Source organism: Humulus lupulus, chromosome 5 (assembly GCF_963169125.1).
Source record: "Humulus lupulus chromosome 5, drHumLupu1.1, whole genome shotgun sequence".
Lineage (NCBI taxonomy): Eukaryota > Viridiplantae > Streptophyta > Magnoliopsida > Rosales > Cannabaceae > Humulus > Humulus lupulus.
Genome location: NC_084797.1, coordinates 8,426,493 through 8,448,633, shown reverse-complemented (window position 1 = coordinate 8,448,633; position 22,141 = coordinate 8,426,493). Strand labels below are relative to the sequence as shown.

Genomic DNA, 22,141 nt, shown 5'->3' with positions numbered 1-22,141 from the left:
TTTGTTTAATAGTGTTAATTAATGTGAACTACTTTCACTTAATAAATTTATAAAAGTATTCAAGTAAATAAATTATCTGTGTTATATTATATCTAGAAATAATAAATTATTAAATGGAATTTAAAAATAAAATATTTCTTCATAATTAAAGGAGGACGTACGGTTCAAGACTTAACCACAAGAATTAAAGGAAAAAAAAGTAACATTTAAAAAAAAATGCATAAATAAAAGTAACTAATAGTAACCTAACCCTATTGTCATTTTGTTTCTTTCTGTGTCTTAATGAAATGCATTAGAGACAGCTTTTTTGTCCAGTGTCTATGCGTACACCAAATAAGTGAAGTATCTGGTTGTTGTTGTTTTCAGTATTGGTGGACTTCTCCAATTGCTTGGCTGCATGTGTGCCGTCACGGTCACGGTCACGGTCACGGCCACGGCCACGGCCACGGTCACGGTCATTGTTTTGGATGGTATGTGTGCCACCACTCGGACCAACCATGGGTTGATGCACCTCACAAATTTGATATCTCCTCCATCCCATGTCACTTACAGTTACATAATTTTAATTTTAACAAACGAGTCTATAGGATTATTTTGTACAATCAATGCATGCGTGTAGAGGAATATGTATATATATATATATATATATATAATCAATAAAAACAAATTGAATAATAATACCTGTAGAAGGCGCCACAGAGAACCAAACCAGCGGCTTGGTTGATCATCTACATCAGAGTTAATGGATCCCATGAACCAGCTCACCCGAGAGGAATCCTCACTCTCGAAAGCCATCTTAAATCTTGCCCCAGGGCCCAACTGACTCTTCCTCATCACCGCCGCATACACCGCCGTGGCCTCAACGCAGAACTCTGGGGTACCATTATTTGGGTAGTAACTCACTTGGAATGGCTTCACTTGCACCGCAAGATTTACAGCTTCAATAGCACTTTCAGCCCTCTCTCTTCCTACCCTGCTACTTTGCCTCTTCACTCGCCTGATTCCGACAGAGACCTCGCCATTGTCAGCCTTCGAGAACACGATCGAGTCTCCGGCTACAAGTTTCTTGGCGTTAACGAATTTACTCCAGCCTGTAGTCAACAAATGCCGAAGAGGCCTCCCCCTATACACATGCCGAAACCTCCAAATCCTGCCCTGAACATCCCTGGCTCGAAGAGTCTGAACCGGCGGATCATCATTGTAATCTAATGCCGGAAAAATAGTCTCCGCCAGTTTCTTCGGAGCTGAGAAACCACCGCCATTGTGAGCGTCGGATTGAGTAAGCACCTTAGAACAAAATTGCGCTCTCTCTAAATTCACAATCCCGCCCAAAACGTCGTCGACCCAGTCGCGGTTGATGGCGTCGATAATGTAGGCTTCGATCGGCAACGGGACGAGACTAATCCTGGTGAAAACCTCATCGCTATCTAATTCCACGTTGAACTCCACGGCCGTGACTCGGCAGTGAACGTTCGGCGGAACTCTACATGCGGCTAAGTAATCGGCGTTGGCTCCGGCGTGCTCGACGTGGCCCTGAGGGAAGTAAAACACATTCGCATTGACCGGAGGAACGTGAACCAGTCGTCCGGCGCAGGCGTGCCATAGCAGGGGATCTACCACGTTCCTCCTCTCTCCTGCTTCACCAGGTTCGTTCATCTTCTTCTTCTTGCTCTTGTTTTTGTCACACAGAGAAACAAGTCCAAAAATCGAAACTGAGAAGGAATAATATGCACAAGAACAGTAGTAGAGAAACCAAACCCTACAGAGTTCTTCTACTTATATATAATATGTAGTGTTTGAGATCATTATATTAAATTCAAATGAAGTCGGTTAACTTAATTTAAAAGTAAAATATCATCAAAGACTAAAAAAAATATCTTGACCCTCAAATTTTAAGTTGTTTTTAAAAATTTTGATATTTTTTTAATATCTATTTAACTGAAAATCCGCTTCAGACTTTAAAAAATTAATATAAAATTATAATATTTATATATATATATATAGTTTTAAATTAGAGGCCGCGTATGCTCATATTATATTTTATTTATAAAAAAATACTCTTTTTATTTCTAATGAATATATATATATTATTTTAAAAGATATATTTTTTCATGTATACATGTATAACTGTTTAGTTGATTATATATACAAAGGTTTTATATAAATGTATATATATAGTTAAATCTTGCTAATAAAGCTAGGGCTGATTAGACAATTAGTACATATATAGGGTGTTGTTGGATTATATATATTCAACCAATAATATAAGACAAATTAATTAATTTGTTAATAATATTAAAGAAAGAAAAACTGCTGTTACAAGAGTTGTAATGTAAATAACTAACTTAATAATATAAAATGAAGGAATTAAAGTGATACTAGAAAAGAAATTAATTAAGATGGTAAAACAAAACTATTAATTGCTTAGCAATCAAATGTTCAAAATTTTATTTTATTTTATTCAACTAAGATTCAGGGTGGAATTATAGTACATTAATATGCCATTTTGGTTTTACATTATTTTTTAGTATTTAGATGCTAGTTGTTTTATGCAATTGTCGTTTTACTTGTTTTTTGTCGTTTGAGTATTTATTAGCCCTTTAAGCCTTTTTGCTTGGAGGGTGTTTGGTATGAGATAAAGTAATTAGTAATTAACGAATGACTTAGCTGAAGTATTTATATAATGAGAAATTTGTGAAAATGATTTTTTTTTAAGTGATTTTGTACTCCGGTCTACTTTTAATAGTTTTTTTTTGCAAAATGGTATTTGTGTAAAATTCGACCAGTTATCTAAATTTTTCGACCAGTTGGCTAAAATTTTTGACCAACTGTTTGAATCTCATGGATTTGCATAGTAATTTCTTTTGAGCTGACCTTGCATAGAATGCATACTACTCAAGGGTGTTTTCCCCCGGTAGCCAAAGAAGAAGGTGAAGGGAAATCACCACACTTATTATCACTTGAAGGATATTGCATTTCTTCATCATGAGCCTTTACTTGAGACATTTAGAGAAACAAACAAGGGTTTATGAGAAGAAGATTAAAGAAGAATGAGGAACATGCAAAGCGGCTAGAAAAATCTAAACCCAATTACAAACTTGATAGACTTATTCGAGAGAGGTTTGTCTTTGCCTATTTTTAAACTAGTTATCCCTCTCTTACTTGATAGAATAGAACAAGTGCCTGATATGGTTGTGTTTTTGTATATTTGGATGACTGTCTTACTATGGTACATCTCTTTGCGGCTTTACCTGCTGCATTAGAGAGGGAAAAAATTGAAGTAAGACGTGTCCTCCATAACTGTCGAATCGAAGGTAAACCTTTTGTATATGTGAAAACATAGCTATAACTACTGCAACATTTTGTTCTTCAGATCAATCTACGTAGTAGTTGTAAAATTGTTGATCTTACTAGTCTCTTGGTTTCTTATGATCTTTTGTCTAAGCATACATCTCCCGTACTCATAAATTGCGTAAGGTCTGTCTTCGTTAGGGGTGAGCATCGGTCGGTTTGGGCAGTTTTTTCACAACAAAAAATCCAGAATTCAGTTTTCGGTCCGGATTGGTGCAATCCAAAAACCGACCGAACCAAACTAGTTTAAAAAAAAACCGACCGTTTTGGACCGCGATTTGGTCGGTTAAACCGACCAAACCGAATTGATTATTGTTTTTTTTTCTTTGAAAGTTTTAGTTAAAAAATTAAAAATTTTAGATTGTTGGAATTCATTTTTGTGTATTTTTAAAACATAAATATATAGAACATAATTACATTTGTAAATTTTAAAGTTTGAAACATAATTAAAAGTACAAATTTTAAAAAATTTAATAATTAATAATTATATAATATTATATTATTATTTTATTATGTTCGGTCAGTTTCGGTTTTATTGGTCGGTTCACCTAAAATTTCAAAACTGACCGAACAGTGGCGGTTTGCACCGTCGGCGGTTTTTTCGGTTTTCGGTTTAAACTGTTTTGGTTTTTTCAGTGTTCGGTAAGTCGGTGTATACGGTTTTTTCGATTTTTCAGATTTTATGCTCAGCCCTATTTTTCGTATCTGTGAAAGGAATAATATATTATCAGGTATAGTTGCATACTTGCTGTTGCCTAAATTTTTAAATTTTCATTATGAGCCATTATGGATTTACATGTACATGTACATGGTGTTTGTTTGCGCAGGCAGAAGAAGTTCAGGGACAAAAGGTCACTTGCTTGACTGACCCCTCATGCCTTGCAGCAAGTTTTGTCTTGTCTGAAGACATTGATTACAATCAATGTCATGCTAACAAACATATCTAGAATTTAACGAGGTTATTATGTAGTATATACATTTACTTTGTTTTATATTTGTATCTTTCTATCATCAATACATGTTTGTTTCTCTTGAAGAAAATATGATAATGAAGAAAATGGTCATTAACTACCCTTGATTGAATATGTCATGCTCATCTTACTGGGTGTATTTATTTTTGGGGATAACTTGAAAAGTACCCAGATTTTAGGATTAGTTAACCAAAAATAGCTACTAATAACATTTAGTTGAATGTTACCCACTTTTTTAATCACATTCCCCATATTACCCTTAAAACACTATTAGAAGTCCAATGTAAAAATCTCAATCTTTACCTCTGTGTGCTATTTACTTCTCTCTTTAAATAATCTTCTACCAGCTCCACTAGTTCAATATGAAATAAAAGGGTTATAATAGGTATGTTAATGAAATATTGGGTATTAAGGTCAAAATCTAAAATAATGGGTAAAAATAAAAGAGGTTCCTTTAAATTGGGTACCACATCTAATTTCTACTTATTTTTGGGTGTAGACTCTTCTTGCCTTTGTGAATTCTCATCTTTATCATTCCATAAATGTCAAGTATCTGCCAATCCTTAATTCTCGGCTGGAAAAAGAGTTCATGTCAAGCACTTCTCCAAACAACGAGCATTGGAGTTGCTCTAAGTAGCTATGGTGGCATGCCATCAAGTGAGAATACTAAAAAAGAAAATAAGACTACAAAAAGGTAAGGTTTTTTTTAAAAAAAAAGATACTAGAGAAATTGCAAGCAATATCTACTATCATTTTTAAAAATAGTTTGACCACAATTTGACATAGGGTATTATTTTGATCAATTTTGTAAAACAAATGGTACAAATTGTCATTTAACAAAATACAATGGTTGATCCAGTAACACAGGGGCCAAATTGATATTTTTCATTTTAGATTCATACCAATATAATTTAGAGAGATTTACAAAATTATGATAAATTTAAACTTAATTTTTATAAATATGGACAAAAAAATAATGTCACCAAAATATGGTCTTTTCTATTTTTTTAACACATTTTTATGGCTTCCTTTCCTTCCATACATATAGTTTTTTTTATAGTAACTGGTTACTAGTATCAACTTAACTATTTTAAAAATTGATGTGGTAGTAACCAGTTACCCTATCAAGATAGTTTTTTTAGTTCATTAGTGGTATGGAGAAAACCACTTACCACTATAAAATTAGTTTTAAAAAAATTATTTTGATAGTGGTAGTAACTCAATACCATAAAAAATGAGTTTTTTCTTAAATATATTTTTTTGATTTTTTTTATTATTCTTAATTTTTTTCTAAAAAATACGTACTCAAATTTTCAAAAACACAATTTTCAAAGTTTCATAACTACAAAAATACTGTCTCAAGAAAAAAACTTGAAAACAACTTGTTGCATCAACCTAAAATAAAATAAAAAAAATTAATTATATTAGAAGAACTAAACATCAATCCAAAATAAACTAAATGAAAATGTGAAAACAACACATAGAAAGAAAAAAAGATTGTAAAATTGAAAAAAAAAAGTTTGACCTAAAAATGTAATTCTTTAGCAAAATTAAGTATTTTTTATAAAAAAAAATTATAGAAAAAAAAGCTCATAAAATGTAAAAAAAATCATAAAAAATACACAAAGTTAAAAATCCCATAATTATCAAACTTAGGGAAAAATTACCATATTTCATGTAATTTACACCAGAATTTATACAACTTCAAGTTGGGCCAACTTAATATTAAGGCTGTAACTATAGCCCAAGCCCAAGCCCAAGCCCAAAGTATCCTAACCCTAAGCCTATCTCCCACTCCCTCAATTCACGATTACTCCTCGTCTAGTCCTTCTCTCCATTGATGAACACAGGTTGCACACACACAGAACTCACTCACTACTCACTCCCTCTCTCTCTCACGCACGGCGTCGGCCACCGCCGGGGTCTCTCTCTCAGGCACGGTGCAGGTAGCCTCTCTCTCTCTCTCATCAAGTTGTAGAATTGGTATTCTTACATAGCAGAAAGAAAAATGGGTATGATGTCAAATTGTTGCAGAAAAATTGTGAGGAAAGTTGTAACTTTTGCTGAAATTCATACATATTCAATTAAATGCAATATTGAATCATACGGTTGTTAAAATCCAAGGTGCGGTTATTTGCAGAAGCTCTGTACAATTCCAAGAGCATGTTATTTTGAGAGAATATACTGTTTCTGGAATGTTGGATAAACTTTAGTAAATTTATTATTCAATTAAATGCACTAATATTGGTATCTGCATATATATATATTATCAATCCTAGTTAGCTCAAATAACGAACGAAAAACAAAATAAAAGGCATAATGGTTCTTGTGGTGTTTACTACCACAACTGAGATTTTTGAATCCTATATGCATAAGAAGATATATAAATGATAACCAACCCTATCTGTGTAGTGCTGAAGCATTCTATGTGCCCTTTAGCATTTTCCTGAAAAGTTGGGTTGAATTTGGATATTTTTATCTCCTGGTGTATATCGCATGAATTTTTCTGAGTATGAATATAAATATTAGATAAGAGAAGAACGAGATGGACTTGAGCATCTTGAATCATTCCTTGCATATCAATAATGAAATATTTTTCACATTGCAAAGTTAAAATTACTATGTAGGAAGTCCATGTGAGTCGAGATGAGTGCATACCACAAACGCTGTTTTCCTCCTCTCTAATGTCAAATTGTTGCAGAAAAATTGTGTGGGAAGTTGTTACTTTTGCTGAAATACATACATATATATTTGAATGAGAGTTGGGCAATAAAGGGCTGCCGTTTATACATTGTCTTTGTATCTTGAAAAGTGAAAATCAGATGAAAATGATAATCATCAGAGACAATTTGATTTTGCGGTCATCATACTGTTATATATCACATATCTTTGTTTATAGGTAGAGAAGTACTCTAATATTGCTCCAATCATTTTTTTTTTTTGGTTATTGTCTATTTACCTATCAAAATTTTCAACTTTATTGATTTTCTCTCTCAGTTGGGGCTACTGTGTGTCTTGAAAATTATAGAGATGGGAACCAATGATTTTCAGAAGAAAAAAAGGAAAAATAACAAGCTTACCGAGCTTTCCCAAGAAGGTTTGTCCACTTAATTTATGACTTCTTTTATTATTTATTTTTATTTGGTTTGCGTATTTAATAAGTCACAGCCATAGTTTAGGATATGCTTTTAAATTGTGTTTTTCTAATTTGGGTTCTTTTCTTTCTTGCTTGAGATCGAAAGCACGGTTTTTGTGATCTGCAATTGCAATACACCTATGGAGATTTCTAGGTGTTTCTTAGCAATAGGATTTGCAAACTTATTTAGCGATCTTTTGAAGTTGAGAGTTAGTTAACCAAATTTGTTTAGCTTTTCGAAACAAATATTTAATGCAATGAAGGATCAATCAAGAATGATATTCTTTGTATGAATTCATTGAGGGGTGCGAACCTTCTAATCCTTATCTGGCTTGTGTCTAGATAGAAAATTAAACAAAATTGTTGCCGAACCTAAAGAGGACCAACATTCAGAGAAGAGAAAAAGGAAGAAGGAACATAATGTTGGTGTTGGCAACTTTGTTCAATTTCCTTTTGATGGTAAATTTGTGTTTTTTTTTTACTCGCTAAATTATTTGTTGATTGCCTTTGTGGTTGATAACTTGTAACCTTTTTCTCTAAATTGCTTTAGACGATACTTCAATAAGAAAAGGGAAAAAGAAGAAAGGTGAGAAATCAGCAAGGAAGGGAAAAGTGAAGAATGCAGAGAACAACAATGCTTTGATTGAAAACAATGAGCAAATTGATTGCGAGCCTGCTGACGATTTAAATGAACATGGTACACTAAACTCTGATACATTTGTTTCTTTTCCTAGAATCCTGACTTTTATGTAGGCTAGGATATTCTTTTAGTTTTTTCTTGTGTTTTGGGGGCATAAAGGGGTAGAAGGGTAGTAAAATGTGTGCGCTTTGAGTCTTAAGGTTACGATATTGTTCTTTTATAAAAGTAGAAACAAATACAAAATGGTAATTTGCACACATAAGCAAGATCAGGCACCACTTTTTATTTTTTATATATATATATTGCTTTAAGAAATTTACTTTTATCTGTATTATGAAATCACAACCCAAAGCATATTGTTCGCTCTAGGGAATTTGTCATATTATTAAGCAACACCATTTTCATTGTGCTCTTCTGAAAATTGTCTTTTAATTAGGTATTTCTTCTTTAGTAGGTAGGTCAAAGAAAGCTTTGAAGAAGAAAAAATATCAAAATTCTTCTAAGGAAGATGACTCTGCACAGGATAAATTAGAAGATGCTCACAATGAGGTTTGCCATGCCCCGTCAACAGATGAACCCTTTTTGAAAAGGAAGAAAGGTATATAATGGGTTTTGAGTATGTACTGGTTATAATCATTTTGCTTTCTAGGGGCAGAAAATTGTACTCTTTTCTTTTCTCATTTAACAGAGAGGATAACTAAACAAAACTGTTAATGTAGGCAGGTCAAAGGAAGCAAAGAAAAACAAAAAGAAGCAGATAGATCATGATTCATCAAAAGAGTTGAAGTCACTGGAAAAGGAAGAAACAGCTATTGAAGATGATGTTTATCTTATCTCTTCGGGGGATGAGGACTGTTCCAAAGGAATGAAAAGTATGCTTTCTCAATTTGAAATACTTGTTTATAAGTGAAGTACTCTAAATCTGTAGTAACAAATACACTTGTAGTGTAGAAATTTATGCATTTTATTTAGGAAAAGCAAGTAACATAATGTTTGTCATTAAGGACATCTAATATTTATTCAATTGGGCTAACTCTCATCTCTAATTAAAATAAGTGATTAAGCTACGTAATCCTTGCACTTAATAGCACAAATCTTCTGCTAGGATGGGTAGATCATGCCTTCTTTATGCAGTTTGGTGGGAAACCCACTTTGTTGAAACCGTCTTTTGTACATCATATTCTACTTGCTTTTTATTATCACATTCACAGTGGTGAAATCAGAATAGATGTTTTTTTTCCATCTTCTGATTGATGAGGAACACGAGTATTTTGCTCACTTAAATTTCATAAATGCAGAATGGATTACGAAGTACCATCAGAGTCGACCAGGGTTGACCATACTTCAAGAAAGAATAGATGAGTTTATTACTACTCATGAGGCACAATTGGAAGAGGTATACCTTTCGAAGACTTTCAAGTCGTGTTCAATTTCTCGAACTCTTTTTAACCATTGCCTTAAGCAGTATCATAATCAAAATGCTCCACAAATTCTCGTGCTCCAAGCCGAATGAAAATCTCATATGTAGACACTGATGATACCTGCACGTTTCATTCTCATCTGTAGACACTGATGATACCTGCATGTTTACATAATTCACATCTATTTGAAACTCAGGAGGATTAGGTAAAAGGTTGTAGGGTTTGGCTAAAAGTTTATTAAATAAATCATACCTAGAAAGAACATTAAATGTGAAGTTTTAGTCTGCTTGTCGAATCTTTATGACTAAAATATAAGACTATTTTGTATGTGTGCCTTTTCTCTTGTTGGAGTGCACTCTTGAGTAGTTGTCTCTTTTCCTCCTATTTGGTAAGATATATCATTACATTTATGTAGTCCATGCTACTTTTCCTCAAACATCATTACACCCATACATACATATAAATCTTATGTTCCACTCCTCTTGAAATCATGTGGTTCTACGGTCGTCATTTTCCTTCTCTGGCATATGCAGGAAAGAAAAGAAAGAGAAGCTCGTGTTGCCGAAGGAGGATGGACAGTTGTTACCCATCATAAAGGAAGGAAAAAGACGACCGATGCTGAAAGTGGAATCACAGTAGGTTCTGTTGCCCAAGCTGTTGCAGATAACAAGTTGGCCAAGAAGAAAACCAATGAAGTTGGTCTTGACTTCTACCGCTTCCAAAGAAAAGAATCCCAGAGGAATGGTATGTTGAGTTCAGCACTACTTGGTTCTTTTCACCTTTTAAAGAAATGTTCAAAATCGATATTTATTGTCCAAAAGTGTCGGTTGAGACTGAAGCAAAAAACTTTGATTTGTTTCAGAGATTATGATGCTCCAGAGCAAATTTGAGCAGGACAAAAAGAAAATACAACAGCTCAGAGCAGCTAGGAAGTTCCGGCCTTACTGAGTTCTGTCTATACTTTCCTAATTGGAATTCAATGATTTTGTGATCTAAAGTCTAAACCAAAATTTTGACATGTAATAACTCTCCTTTGTAGAATAACAATTTTTGGATGCAAATTGTGGTTTTCTAGTTCAATGTATCTTCGTATTGATACGAGGAGTAATGTTACGTGTACTTAAAATATACACACAAATATTAGTTTAGTCTAACTAATTATATTTATTAAAATTTTGATCACATCGTCATACATAAACATTAAAAAAAAATTCAAATAGAACAAAAATGTCATTGAATCAATAAAGGTTTTTTTTCTTTTACAAAAAATGCAAAGCACCAATCTTAATAAGTTAAGAGCTCTCACATTAACCTTTTTTTTCTTACGTGAAGAAGAGAGAATTCAGTTGGATGTACTCATTGGCAAATTGTTGTGTGCAATTTTGATAGATGATTAGAATTTTATGCTAAATGTATTGAGGTTAATATGGATGGTAAAATCAATTTTAAATTTTAGTTTAATAATCGTAATAAATGATTTTAACAATACATTATTCATTTTTTTAAATATTAAATACAATTTTGTATATAAATAAATATTAATAGCTAATAGTTGAAAATATTAAAATATATATGTAATAAATTAATTCATGGTATAATTTAGGTGTGTTTTGTTCCTTTATTTTCACATATTACTTTTTCTATTTTGACACATTACTTTTTAATTCTGTATTTTGTGAAATGGTTCAAATAGACCCTTAAACCTATTTTCGCTCAAAGTTTTTTTTTTAACTAAAATCACAAATAATTTATTAAATTAAAAATTCAGAACAAAAGTCAATTTTTTTTTACTAAAATCACAAATAATTCATCAAATTAACAATTCAAAACAAAAACACTATCATTCTTTATAATAATTGTATTGTCATATTCAATTTTCTATTCATCAAAATTGAATATATGAATCTATTTGAACAATTTTACAAAACACAAGGTCCAAAAAGTAATTTGTTAAAATATTGGGTCCAATAAATAATGAGACAAAACACACGTCCAAAAAAATATAAATCTTATAGTTTATAGATGTTTTTTTTTATAATTTTATAAATTTTTTTCATAAATAGTCTTCTAAAATATTACTTATAAAAATATAAAAAATACAATTATTATTAGGGATATTTGCGGCATAAATACCCAATGTTTTACACTTGTTACAGTTAAATGCCTAATATTTTATTTTTACGGCAAAAATACTCAATGTTCAATATATGTTAAAGATAAATACCTAATCTCTTTTCTTTGCGGCAAAAATACTTGAAGTTTTTAAAACATCACTTTTTTTCAATGCCTCATCTGTTGGAGCTATTAAGTGTTGACTCACCAGATATATATCACTCTGTAATTTAATTATTTTTGTTATCAAAATATGTATTTTTTTTAAATTTGTATTAATTTAAAATGTCTTCGATTACATAGTGATAAATGCCTGCTTAGTCAATATGCTTAACAATTCCAACACAGAAAGTACTGACAAAAGTAATATTTTAACAACTGTAAGTATTTTTGCTGCAAAGAAAAATAATTATGTATTTATTTTTAATATATATTGAACATTGAGTATTTTTATCGTAAAAATAAAAAATTAGGTTGTAACAAATGTAAAACATTGGATATTTATGTCACAAATACCCATTATTATTATTATTATTATTAATGCAATTTTTGTTAGTATTATGTGTAATGTGTAGAAGCCTAAACGTGCACCCAAACACTCACTATCCCCAACCTTAAAGTACACTTAAAGCCCAAAGGTTCATTCATAGCTATACTATAAGCGTATATTAACCAATTAATTACATTAATAATAATAAAAAAAAAATACAAGACAAGAAGAACAGTTTGAATGGGACTTTCTGTGCTCTACGCAAGTCTTAATTGTTTTGGATGATTCGCAGAAGACGACGAACAACAACAACTTTAACCACCGTTACTCTCTTTCTTACCCTTTTGGTAAGTTTAACTTGATAAATCATTTCATGTATTTGTTCTATTGATTGAATCCTTAGTTAGATTGCGTTCATTTGCGTGATCGGCTACTTTTCTGAATTTTTTGGGCGAAATCGCTGTTGCCCAGGTTATTATTTTTGGTTTTAATGATTTGGGTGTCACTAATTTTTGTGGTTTTTCCTTATTTAAAAGTCAATTGCCTTAAAGCTTGTGTGGTTCGCATGGTTAGATCATAAAGCTTCAGTTTGGATTAAGGTAAAATTGTATCATTTCAGTGCAACAGTGTTTCAATTTGAATTTGAACATTTACTGGCTTGTATATGCTTATTTGGGGTTTTATTGATTTTAATTTGGAGTGCTTTACAAGAAGAGATGGGGTTGAATTGGTGATTTAGTTTTTTAAGGTAGTGAATTTGACTTTGAGCTTTTTGTGGATTTTCTGGGAGTAGATTGCTTCTAATTTGGGATGCTTTAGAAGAAGAGAAGCATATGTAATTGGAGTTTTAGCTTTCTCAGGGTATGGATTTGCATAGTAACCCTCCATCCGAACTGGGGAAATTGGAACATATCGTTTCTCAATTTCTTTTGAAGAGCTTGCATATTATTTTGGACTCTAGGATTCCTTCTTTGCGCCCTCATGATCGTAGTGGCGACCTTTCGTCGGTATCTCGAGTGAAAAAGAGTGACAAATGGTTCAACTTAATACGAGGAGATCGCCCTGCAGCATTAGAAAATTTGAATTTTTGGCATAGAAATGTGGTGGATCCGATGATAATCGACATAATACTTGTTCATGAAGGGCTCAACTCTTCATCCGTGGACAATCTATACACTGCATCAACAGTCGGGACGCCTGCTGAGACGGTTATAGAGAGGTGGGTTGTTCAGTATGAATCCCCTAGGGTGGTAGCTCCTCAAACTGGTGAAATGTCTGTCTCTTACAAAAAGACATATCAGAAGTCGATAGTACTTCTACGTGCTCTGTATTCGCTGATGAGACTTCTGCCAGCTCACAAGATCTTTAAACAGCTAACTAGCTCTAGTCATACTTATAATTTTGATATTATTTACAAGGTTTCTTCTTTTGGGGATCCATTCACTAGGCCAGAGGAGAAATTGATGGAAGAATATAGTTTCACGCCCGTGGAGGCTTTTCCTGGCCGTCTTTGTATGTCTGTAACTTACCATTCCAGCCTATCCAATTTTAATCTTGAGCCTTCAACAGCAATGCCGCCTAAGATAATTACAGATTATGTTGGTAGCCCTGCTACTGACCCTCTGAGATCTTTCCCTGCTTCAGACAAGGGCGTCCGTGCAACTTCCTTTCCATTGAGAGGGGTTCAATCTCCATCTTCTGCACAGTCTGAACGCCCACACAGCTGGACAAGTGGTTTTCACAGGCCTGGACCCTTTATTCAGAACCAAACACTTTTTGGATCTCCACCTGCATATCGTCCATCTCCTACGTCATCTGATTTTCCGTCATCACCTAATGATATGTATCCTATCAGAGTCCAAAACCGATTGCTAAGCTATCAAAAGACAATCGGTTTCGATGAGTATCAGCTTTCACCTCCATTTTCATCGTCTCCATCTCCATCTCCATCTCCATCTCCCCCTACATACTTCTACAATGGTAACCCTAATTCAATGCAAGCCCGTAGACATTCAGAAACTGCCCCTGTATCTATTCCATCAACAATGACAGCAAGAGGGTCTAGATACATTTCTTCCAATTTTTCCGATCCAAATAGAAATTCTCTTCCTCCGTTATCCCCCAGAAGCACAAGAAATGATACTTCATCACAGGAGTCTCCATCTGGGATCAGGTCATTACGAAGATTAGATCCTTCGAGGGCTGGAGAAACCCCAACTGGAAATTCAAATCATTTCACTGGTCCGAAGGTAGTTGTGGTTTTTCTGATTTAGTTGTTCTACATTTATAGCATTTGTCATTTGTGTATTATTGTCTTTGCTGATAACTTTTACTAATTTTCCTTGTAGGCCTTAAAAGATAGTAAAGATGATTCAGGGCGGTTTTCAGGACCATTGTCTTCCAGCGACTCACCACGAGTTGGGTTCTCTCCAGGCTCCGGCAGATTGTCTTTTCAGGATGACTCAGATGATCTTGGCTTCTCATGTCCTTTTGATGTTGATGATTTACCAGATTTTCATCCCAGGTACTTAAATTTTGCCGAATACTATGGTTATTAACAGAGTCATTAGCCATTATCAGCTCAAAAAAGTTATCCAATTGTTTTCTGAAATTATTGCTCTCTACCTCACTTGCTCTGGATTATAGACTTGGTTGGTTATGTTGGCTGTTTGGATAATGCGAAGCTATCTGGACTTGAAACATGTCTTTTTGTTTCTCTGTTGTTTTGCATTAGTACAAATAAACACGGCGAAATGCCATGATGATAATGACCTGAAAATTTGATCAGGGAAAAAGCATCTTAGTATTATTCACGATCTGGATTCAACTTTTGATGTTAATGGTTTTGTGGCATTCTTAGTATTCTGACACAATACCTTATAAACTATAATGTTAGTATCCATTGTTGACATTACAAGTTTAAAAAAAAAAAACTTCAAAACTAAGAGATTTGTTTTTGCTGTGCTTCTTTCTGTCGCACTTGTTAAAAATCGGTCTAGACCATACTAATGGAAACTTTTGATTGAGCAGTCAAAATCTTTCTGGCAAAAGATCTTCCGACTCTTCTTCACTGTCGCAGACCATGGTTCGAAAATCACAGTCACATGATGCAGCTGTTGGTGTTCTTGTTCACATGCTGAGGAATGCACCTCCTCTGCGTCAAGATTCGAGCTGTTACTCAACCAACTCCTTCAAGGCTGAACCTGATGGTGGAATCACTACTGCTTCAGGCTTCTTTATGCCCCGAAAGGCAGCTGATGCACTCGAAGAGCTTCGAAGTTACAGAGAAATGAAAGACCTCCTCCTCTCTAAAAGTGGAACTAGGGTGGTTTCCAAAGAAGCATAGACCTGTAATTTTATATAGGAAAGTGCATTTGGTTTGGTTACCTCTTACAAAGACTTGAAAATTTCCATTTTGGAGAGAGGATTAGCAGACTTGTACATATCCTGATTGTAAATTTGTTACATCATTGACAGTTTTTTTATTTATTTTTATTGTAAGTTCTCACTTTTTATTTGTTTTCAATGTTTTTAAACTTTGAAACATTATGCTCAGCTAGCTGGGTTATTCTTTCATATGAAAATTGTCCTTAAAAAGAGAAAAAGTTGAATGAATTAGAATTATTTCTAGAACTATTCCCAAACCATCTTCCTTTTATGCCAATTTCCTTTTGGCTTCTTATTTAAAATTATTTTTTTAATGGCTTAAAAGACAATATTTTCGCTAACAATAAAACCTAATCCAAAGTTATGCAAGTAGAATGTTCTTTTTTCTTACTTTGGAAAAAGGATAAGATATATTTGGAGTGTTTGGTACGAGGTTTGAGTGTGTGGGAGTAGAATTAGAGGGGGTTTAAAATAAGGGAATATGAAACTCAAGTGTTTAAATAAGTTAATATTATGGTCAAATCAAGCTGAAAAATATGACTCACTTAAAATACAAAACCCCAAAGCTATCAAAATCAAATTTATTAACACATGGTTAGATTTGACATTCACATTCTCAACAAACCAAACCCTCGTACCAAATATCTCCTTGATATTTTAAGTAATTCCAAATATCACCAACAGGTGCCTCAAGGCAGCTTAAGGTGTGAGTTGAATTTCTCCAAATTATAATCTCATTTGTTATTGTGCCTTAAGTGTCTGACACCACATGAGAGGCACCATACGGTGGATTAGAGATACTCTATAATGCTTATTAAATTAAAATATGTGGAGAGTTTGATATTGAATTGCATCAATAACGATATGTCACCTCTTTGTGGTATTGAACACTACTAATACTATCAATACTCTATTTTTTTTTTAAAAAGAAAGAATTCTAACCCTAATATACATCAGTAATTGCCATGAATAATAATCTCTAAAATGAATGAGATACTTTGAAAAGACATTCCTACCACTATGATTATGATTGATGGGGTAAAATATTCATTTTGGTAATTGAGATACTCTAACCAAAAAATTCCACACAATCTTCACTTTTCGGTTGTTCTTTCTCCTCAGTCTCTTTATACGGCATATTTTACCCACTTTTATGTTGATGTCGTTTACTGTATTTTTTGTCGTTTTACAAGGCTGTGTCGTTTTTGTGGCATTTCAGAGGCGATTGTCGTTTCTCTAATATATGTCGTTTTTCTAGGATTATGTCGTTTTATATCTTCCATCTTCTAAAGCAAAGGGAACGTTTTTTTTGAGCGCTCTGAATATTTGATTCCCAACAGTCATCATCATCTTCTTCTTCTTCTTCTTCTTCTTCTCAAGTTCAATTTTGAACTGAAATTGTATAACTATAAATGCGATGAAGCTGTGAAAGAAGAAGCAATGGATCTCGCGCCATGCCCTTTCTGCCACCTTCCTGTTCCATCTTCAGAACTCGAATGGTATTTATTTATTTATTTTTTTTTTTACCATTTTTCTATATATGCTATGCTTCAATCCAAGCCAAGTAAACCCATTTATATATTTGCATATATGTATGTAATGGTGGTTCTATATATGCATTTTCAGGCATGCGAACAATCATTTTCTTGATGAGCATGAGCAGCAACGATTGGCAAGTGACTTGGAATTGGCCCAACAAATTGCTTTTGCCCCTCCTTCACCTCCATCTCTGGTAATCTCAAAAATCAAAAGCTTGATTTTCATGTCTTTAGTTCAATCTTTTTGTTGGTCATATTTTGCTTTGGTTCTATTTGTAGAATAGCCAAGTAATTAGTGACCTGCCATTTGATCTGGGTTTTGAGGAAAAGGTCAATTGCTTGATTAATTTTCAGTCCAGAAGCATATTTCATAAGGTTGAACATGGTTTGATGGCATTGTTGAGAAAGTGTTTGGAATTAGAATCTGATAATACTACAAGTATTTTGTCTGGTTATGTTGACCATTTTCAGAGCCTTGAGTATGAAGATGTTGGGTGGGGTTGTGGTTGGCGCAACATTCAGATGCTGAGCTCCCACTTGCTTCATCAAAGGCAAGAAGAAGTGAAGAAGGTTTTGTTTGGTGGGCAAGGGTTTATTCCTGATATCCCATCACTCCAAAGATGGCTTGAGATTGCTTGGGAAAAGGGTTTTGATGAGCCTGGCTCAGAACATTTTGATGGGAAGATTTATGGTTTGAAAAAATGGATTGGAACTACTGAATGTGCTGCCCTTTTAAGATCTTTTGGACTTAAAGCAATGATTGTGGATTTTGGTCCTAAGGAATTTGAGTCTCTTTATCTAAGTGTCCCGGGTTCAAGTGCTGGGGTAGAGGGGAAGAGTGAAGGTAATGGACTAAAGAGGAGAGGGATTCAGGTTTGTGGACCAATGGATAGATATGTAGTGAAAAAAATTCATGGTCATTCCCAAGCACATTCCGGTGTGCAGGAGAAGTCTAGTTCTTCTAGTAATATTACTAGAGAAAATGAGGGTCAGCAGGTACTTATTGATTGGATCTGGAACTACTTTTCAGACTCGAATAAACCTGGCAATGGTCATGTAATTGTGAGTGACAAAGCGTAAGTTTTTAACATCTGTAATTTTCTTGATTTTTGTATTGTTATTATTATTATTTTGAAAAGAAACAACTTTGTATTTATATGTGAAAATACAAAGGAATAGAGATCAGAATTGATCTCAGAGAAACTACAAAACAGCCAAAAACAAACACGAAACAACAATTTAGTACAAAGCTAGCCCACTTTTAATACAAAAAACTTCCCCATTCTCTATTAAGGTCCAGAAAGGATAGTCCCTCAAAACCTTTGACTTTATAAACCGTCGAACCCAAAATTGAATCTTCTTCCATAACCTTTCTGCTGTTTCTTCTTTTCTTCGAAAATTCTGCCGTTGTTTTCAAGCCACACAACCCAAAAAATAGCAAGAATGGTTGTTGTCCACAACATTGATGTCCTCTTACCTCCCTTCAATTTACACACTAACAGCTGAGTACAGGATCAAGGCATACACCATCGAATACCAAACTCTTCGAGCAGCTTAGACCACTGCTTCTAAATTTTGTATTGTAATTTTATTGTGTTCCAATGTTTTAAGAGCTTTTATTTTATTTTATTTTTATTTTTATTTATATATATATATATATATTATGAGCAGGCCATTGTATTTCCAACATGACGGGCATTCAAGAACCATTGTTGGAATTCAAATCAAACATCAACGTAATGGGGTGCATCAGCACAATCTCTTGATCTTGGACCCTGCTCATGTAACTTTCACCTATTCATGTCCATATATGAGTCATCTTAAGCTATTATTTCACCTTCATATATGGGATATGCAACTCATCATGAATTAATAAAGTTTTGTTTCTTATAGAAACATGTGAAATATAATTGATTAATCTGCTAGTCATAACCATCTGAAGAATGCCGATTGTAAATATTTTAAAGATGGATTTAAAGGTGTTTTTTATCCTGTTTTTGATGAAACGTTCACAGATGTAATGGCTTTTTACTGCAGTTTTCTGGAAACTGCTCCAATGTAACACAGCATTGTTTTCATTGTTCTGCCACATAATTACAGAGAACAGCAGCCCTGGAAAAATCTCTCAAAGAGAAAGTAGGATGGCAAAAGCTTATAAAAAGAGGGGTTCACACACTAAAGAAACCGCAGTATCAGGTTTTGATTGAACAATTACTACTTATTGATTTGTTTTAATTTTTTAGGACTAGGCTTGATGTGATAATTGGTCTTTCAGTTGTGCTACGTTGAGCCTGGAATTGCTTCTGGGGAAGAAATGGAATTGCTCAAGACAATAAGTAGTGTGTTTCTTGAACTCTAGGGGGACCATCTTGAATATCTGGGCTTAAGCTACCGTTCAATATGCCTGAGATTGCAAATCCATACACAAGAGGTCTGAGGTTCGAGTCCTTCCTATGTATCTACATAATAATTGTTATAGTTTTCCGATCTCCAAATATTGTAAAAAACAGGATGAATGGTTAGATTATTACTTAAGGGTGACAATATGAAACTTTTGTTGGAAACCATGATCCGGTCAAGCTTTCTGAGGTTGGAAATTTGAACAGTTGACTTATCATTGTCATTTGTATCTTCTTCTTTTCATTTCAGATGTGAGTTGAAGAAAGGTTAGGGCAAGAACATAAGTTGTTGCTTAGCTTAGTAGTTTGGATAGTCTTGAATATACTCACTCTCTTCTTTTCTTCTACTCCCATTGCTTCATGTGGTGTAACTAGTATCCTTATGTATTTTTTTTTAATTGTAAAAACATGTAGAAAGGAACATCATAGAATAAGTCAGTTCATTTGAAGTTGTTAAAAAATATAATTAAAATCTCTGACCACAAATGTACCTATAATAAGAGTGTTGCTATTTGGCAGGTGTTCAATACCACATGAGGTGACACCTTATGGTTGGTTAGCGATACCTCGTAATACTTATTAAATTCAAATGTGTGGGACCCGATATTAGATTGCACCAATAGCGGTATATCACTTTCTTGTAGTGTTGGCACCAATGGTGCCCCTTAGCATTTCTCAAGCTATAATTGATGTAGTCTTACACTCCCAATTAAATTAATATATCCAAAAGATTAGCTCAAATATTACACACACAATGTTGGCTTAGTCATTTTAGCCATCAATATTTTTAGATGGAATCACATTATTTTAAATTGTGTGATTGTTTTTGTCTTGTATTACAATTCTAACAGTATAACATTATGTAGATGAGCAAAATTAAGGCAGTGAATTATCAACTCTTCTTTTCGTTTTAATCTTAATTTTTAGCTAATGTTTTGGTCATTGAACAAAATTAAGTGATTTTTTTTAAAAAATAACTGTTTTTTTAATTTTTTTTATCATATATATAACTTTTTTACGGTTCTTAGAAGCTGTTGTTATTATTTTTGTTGTTTTTTTTAATATGAAACTGGATTTAAAAAAATATGATTTTTGTTTTGTTATTTAAAAATTATGATGTTTTAGATTTCAACTCGACATCAATGTAAAAGAACCTGTGAAAAATATATTCAAAAGAAAATTCAAAAACCTTAAACATATATTCAAAATTAACTAAACAATCACTAAAAATTACATAATAAGTACCAGAAAATATATCAAATAACAAGAAAAAGTCCAAAGTATACCAAAATATAAACTATAAGTATCAAAAAATATATCTAAATTAAGCTAAAAATAAAAACAAAAATATATATAATATATAAACCAAAAATATACCTAATGTATAATCAGAGTAAACAAAAAATGTATCTAAAAGAAACCTAAATTAAACTTTTAAAAAGACAAAACATCATGGCTCGAGTTGGATGTTCTCTATCTCAAGGAGGAGAAATATTGGGTGCTCATGCTAAAGCATCATGGCCTCGTTTGGGTGACAAATATACAACTTTTTTTCACCATAAAGCTACTAGCAGAAGGAAGAAAAATATAGTGGAGGGGTTGTTTTCGATGATCATAATGCTTGGGTTCAAGGAGATAAGAACAACCCTTCAATGCAAGCATTGATCGTGTTTTGGCTACTGTCCCATGCAAAATTACAGAGGCTATGAATAATTCTTTTCTTCGACAATTCATTGTTGATGATATCAAGAAAGCTCTCCAAATGGCACCCAATAAGAGTCCGGGCAAGGATGGCTTCAATGCTAGCTTTTTTCAGAAGTTCTGGAATGTTGTTCATAATGATGTTAGTCAAGCATTCTTGGGCTTCCTAAATGGCAATGAGAATTTAGAGATGATTAATGAAACACTTATTACTCTTATACCCAAGGTTGCTATTCATGTCTGAACACAAGATATGTTAGTAAAAATTGGAGCAATATGTAGATAAATATTTTACTACTACCAGACAACTCTATAGATTCCGTATAACCAAATTGTTTATAACCAAACATCAAACTATGACTACTGGACTTGAGTTTAAGATTTGATCAAGAAAGTCATCCTCTTCATCAAATGATGAGCTGAAGTCCCTATGAAGCTGAATGGTCTTTCCTTTCCCAGGCTGTGTGGGAGCGACACGTCTACGTTGATCCTCTGGCAGGGGTTCCCTAATGATAAGGTCACCTGGTATACAAGAGTAGGGAGATGGTCCGGGAGAGAACTGATCGGTCACTACTTCGGTGTCAGCGTTGGACTGGTCAGTTGCATTCGCTTCCTCAGTAGTACTTTCTCCTATGATGTTCTAGTTGCTTGGTAACAACCCCACCATCTGAAGATTGTCCACGTTAACTAGCTCTTTTACATTCTTCTCCTCGGTGGACATGTTAGCCAGTTCTTCTGCTCGGGAACACATTTCCTTGGTAGGCAGGGGCTGGTGAAATGGACCTGCATGTATAAAGACTAAGTTGTTGGGTTTCATATCTGAAGTCAGAAAATACTCTGTATAGTATTTTTCCGGGATTTGATTTATGAGCAATACCATGGAGGTATTTGATCCCTTTATGCCTGTGGAATAGGTGGAAAAAACATGTATTCTTGTGGCTTGGGCTGGTCCTGAAGTCGAAGAGGTAGTGCACTTCATGAAGAGTGGGTGGATC

The 22,141-nt window shown here is 33.6% G+C and overlaps 4 protein-coding genes across 10 annotated transcripts; 3 read left to right on the top strand and 1 right to left on the bottom strand.

Moving 5' to 3' along the window:
- Positions 1-292: 292 nt before the first annotated feature.
- On the bottom strand, positions 293-3,006 carry LOC133778800 (auxin response factor 16-like). The gene is made up of 3 exons (XM_062218823.1): positions 2,946-3,006; positions 682-1,712; positions 293-511 (listed from the first exon to the last, which is right to left on the bottom strand). Exons 1-3 carry the CDS (start codon positions 3,004-3,006, stop codon positions 293-295), a joined length of 1,311 nt encoding a protein of 436 aa, XP_062074807.1.
- Positions 3,007-6,113: 3,107 nt separating this feature from the next.
- LOC133834340 (uncharacterized) lies at positions 6,114-10,633 on the top strand. 3 transcript variants are annotated; one of them, XM_062263931.1, is made up of 9 exons: positions 6,114-6,268; positions 7,320-7,419; positions 7,801-7,917; positions 8,009-8,155; positions 8,553-8,696; positions 8,818-8,970; positions 9,397-9,494; positions 10,053-10,263; positions 10,382-10,633. In XM_062263931.1, exons 2-9 carry the CDS (start codon positions 7,353-7,355, stop codon positions 10,465-10,467), a joined length of 1,023 nt encoding a protein of 340 aa, XP_062119915.1. In that variant the 5' UTR covers positions 6,114-6,268; positions 7,320-7,352; the 3' UTR covers positions 10,468-10,633. The 3 variants fall into 3 exon arrangements, with proteins under 3 accessions (XP_062119915.1, XP_062119914.1, XP_062119913.1); XM_062263930.1 differs by having other exon boundaries at positions 8,550-8,696; XM_062263929.1 differs by having other exon boundaries at positions 8,535-8,696.
- Positions 10,634-12,331: 1,698 nt separating this feature from the next.
- LOC133834339 (autophagy-related protein 13a) lies at positions 12,332-15,754 on the top strand. Of its 5 annotated transcripts, XM_062263924.1 has the most exons (5): positions 12,332-12,468; positions 12,658-12,720; positions 12,982-14,370; positions 14,470-14,645; positions 15,152-15,754. In XM_062263924.1, exons 1-5 carry the CDS (start codon positions 12,403-12,405, stop codon positions 15,465-15,467), a joined length of 2,010 nt encoding a protein of 669 aa, XP_062119908.1. In that variant the 5' UTR covers positions 12,332-12,402; the 3' UTR covers positions 15,468-15,754. The 5 variants fall into 5 exon arrangements, with proteins under 5 accessions (XP_062119908.1, XP_062119910.1, XP_062119909.1 ...); XM_062263926.1 differs by lacking the exon at positions 12,658-12,720; XM_062263925.1 differs by lacking the exon at positions 12,658-12,720 and having other exon boundaries at positions 12,973-14,370.
- A 1,081-nt stretch (positions 15,755-16,835) lies between these two features.
- Positions 16,836-19,792, top strand: LOC133834338 (uncharacterized). The gene is made up of 6 exons (XM_062263923.1): positions 16,836-17,007; positions 17,135-17,240; positions 17,326-18,122; positions 18,718-18,829; positions 19,147-19,242; positions 19,322-19,792. Exons 1-6 carry the CDS (start codon positions 16,949-16,951, stop codon positions 19,403-19,405), a joined length of 1,254 nt encoding a protein of 417 aa, XP_062119907.1. The 5' UTR covers positions 16,836-16,948; the 3' UTR covers positions 19,406-19,792.
- The last annotated feature ends 2,349 nt before the right edge of the window (positions 19,793-22,141 follow it).

Bases quoted from the DNA above. Each gene is read 5' to 3' on its own strand.
- LOC133778800 (XM_062218823.1), bottom strand. From the start codon at position 3,006: ATGTCTCAAGTAAAGGCTCATGATGAAGAAATGCAATATCCTTCAAGT. The intron at 1,713-2,945 runs GTGATTTCCCTT...ATTCCTTCTCAG, and splicing joins TTCAAGTGATAATAAGTGTG to TTTCGATTTTTGGACTTGTT. The intron at 512-681 runs GTATTATTATTC...CAAATTTGTGAG, and splicing joins CTCTGTGGCGCCTTCTACAG to GTGCATCAACCCATGGTTGG.
- LOC133834340 (XM_062263929.1), top strand. From the start codon at position 7,353: ATGGGAACCAATGATTTTCAGAAGAAAAAAAGGAAAAATAACAAGCTT. The intron at 8,156-8,534 runs GTACACTAAACT...TCTTTTAATTAG, and splicing joins TGACGATTTAAATGAACATG to GTATTTCTTCTTTAGTAGGT. The intron at 10,264-10,381 runs GTATGTTGAGTT...GATTTGTTTCAG, and splicing joins AAAAGAATCCCAGAGGAATG to AGATTATGATGCTCCAGAGC.
- LOC133834339 (XM_062263924.1), top strand. From the start codon at position 12,403: ATGATTCGCAGAAGACGACGAACAACAACAACTTTAACCACCGTTACT. The intron at 12,721-12,981 runs GTAAAATTGTAT...TAGCTTTCTCAG, and splicing joins AAGCTTCAGTTTGGATTAAG to GGTATGGATTTGCATAGTAA. The intron at 14,646-15,151 runs GTACTTAAATTT...TTGATTGAGCAG, and splicing joins TTACCAGATTTTCATCCCAG to TCAAAATCTTTCTGGCAAAA.
- LOC133834338 (XM_062263923.1), top strand. From the start codon at position 16,949: ATGGATCTCGCGCCATGCCCTTTCTGCCACCTTCCTGTTCCATCTTCA. The intron at 18,123-18,717 runs GTAAGTTTTTAA...TATTATGAGCAG, and splicing joins GTAATTGTGAGTGACAAAGC to GCCATTGTATTTCCAACATG. The intron at 18,830-19,146 runs GTAACTTTCACC...ACATAATTACAG, and splicing joins TGATCTTGGACCCTGCTCAT to AGAACAGCAGCCCTGGAAAA.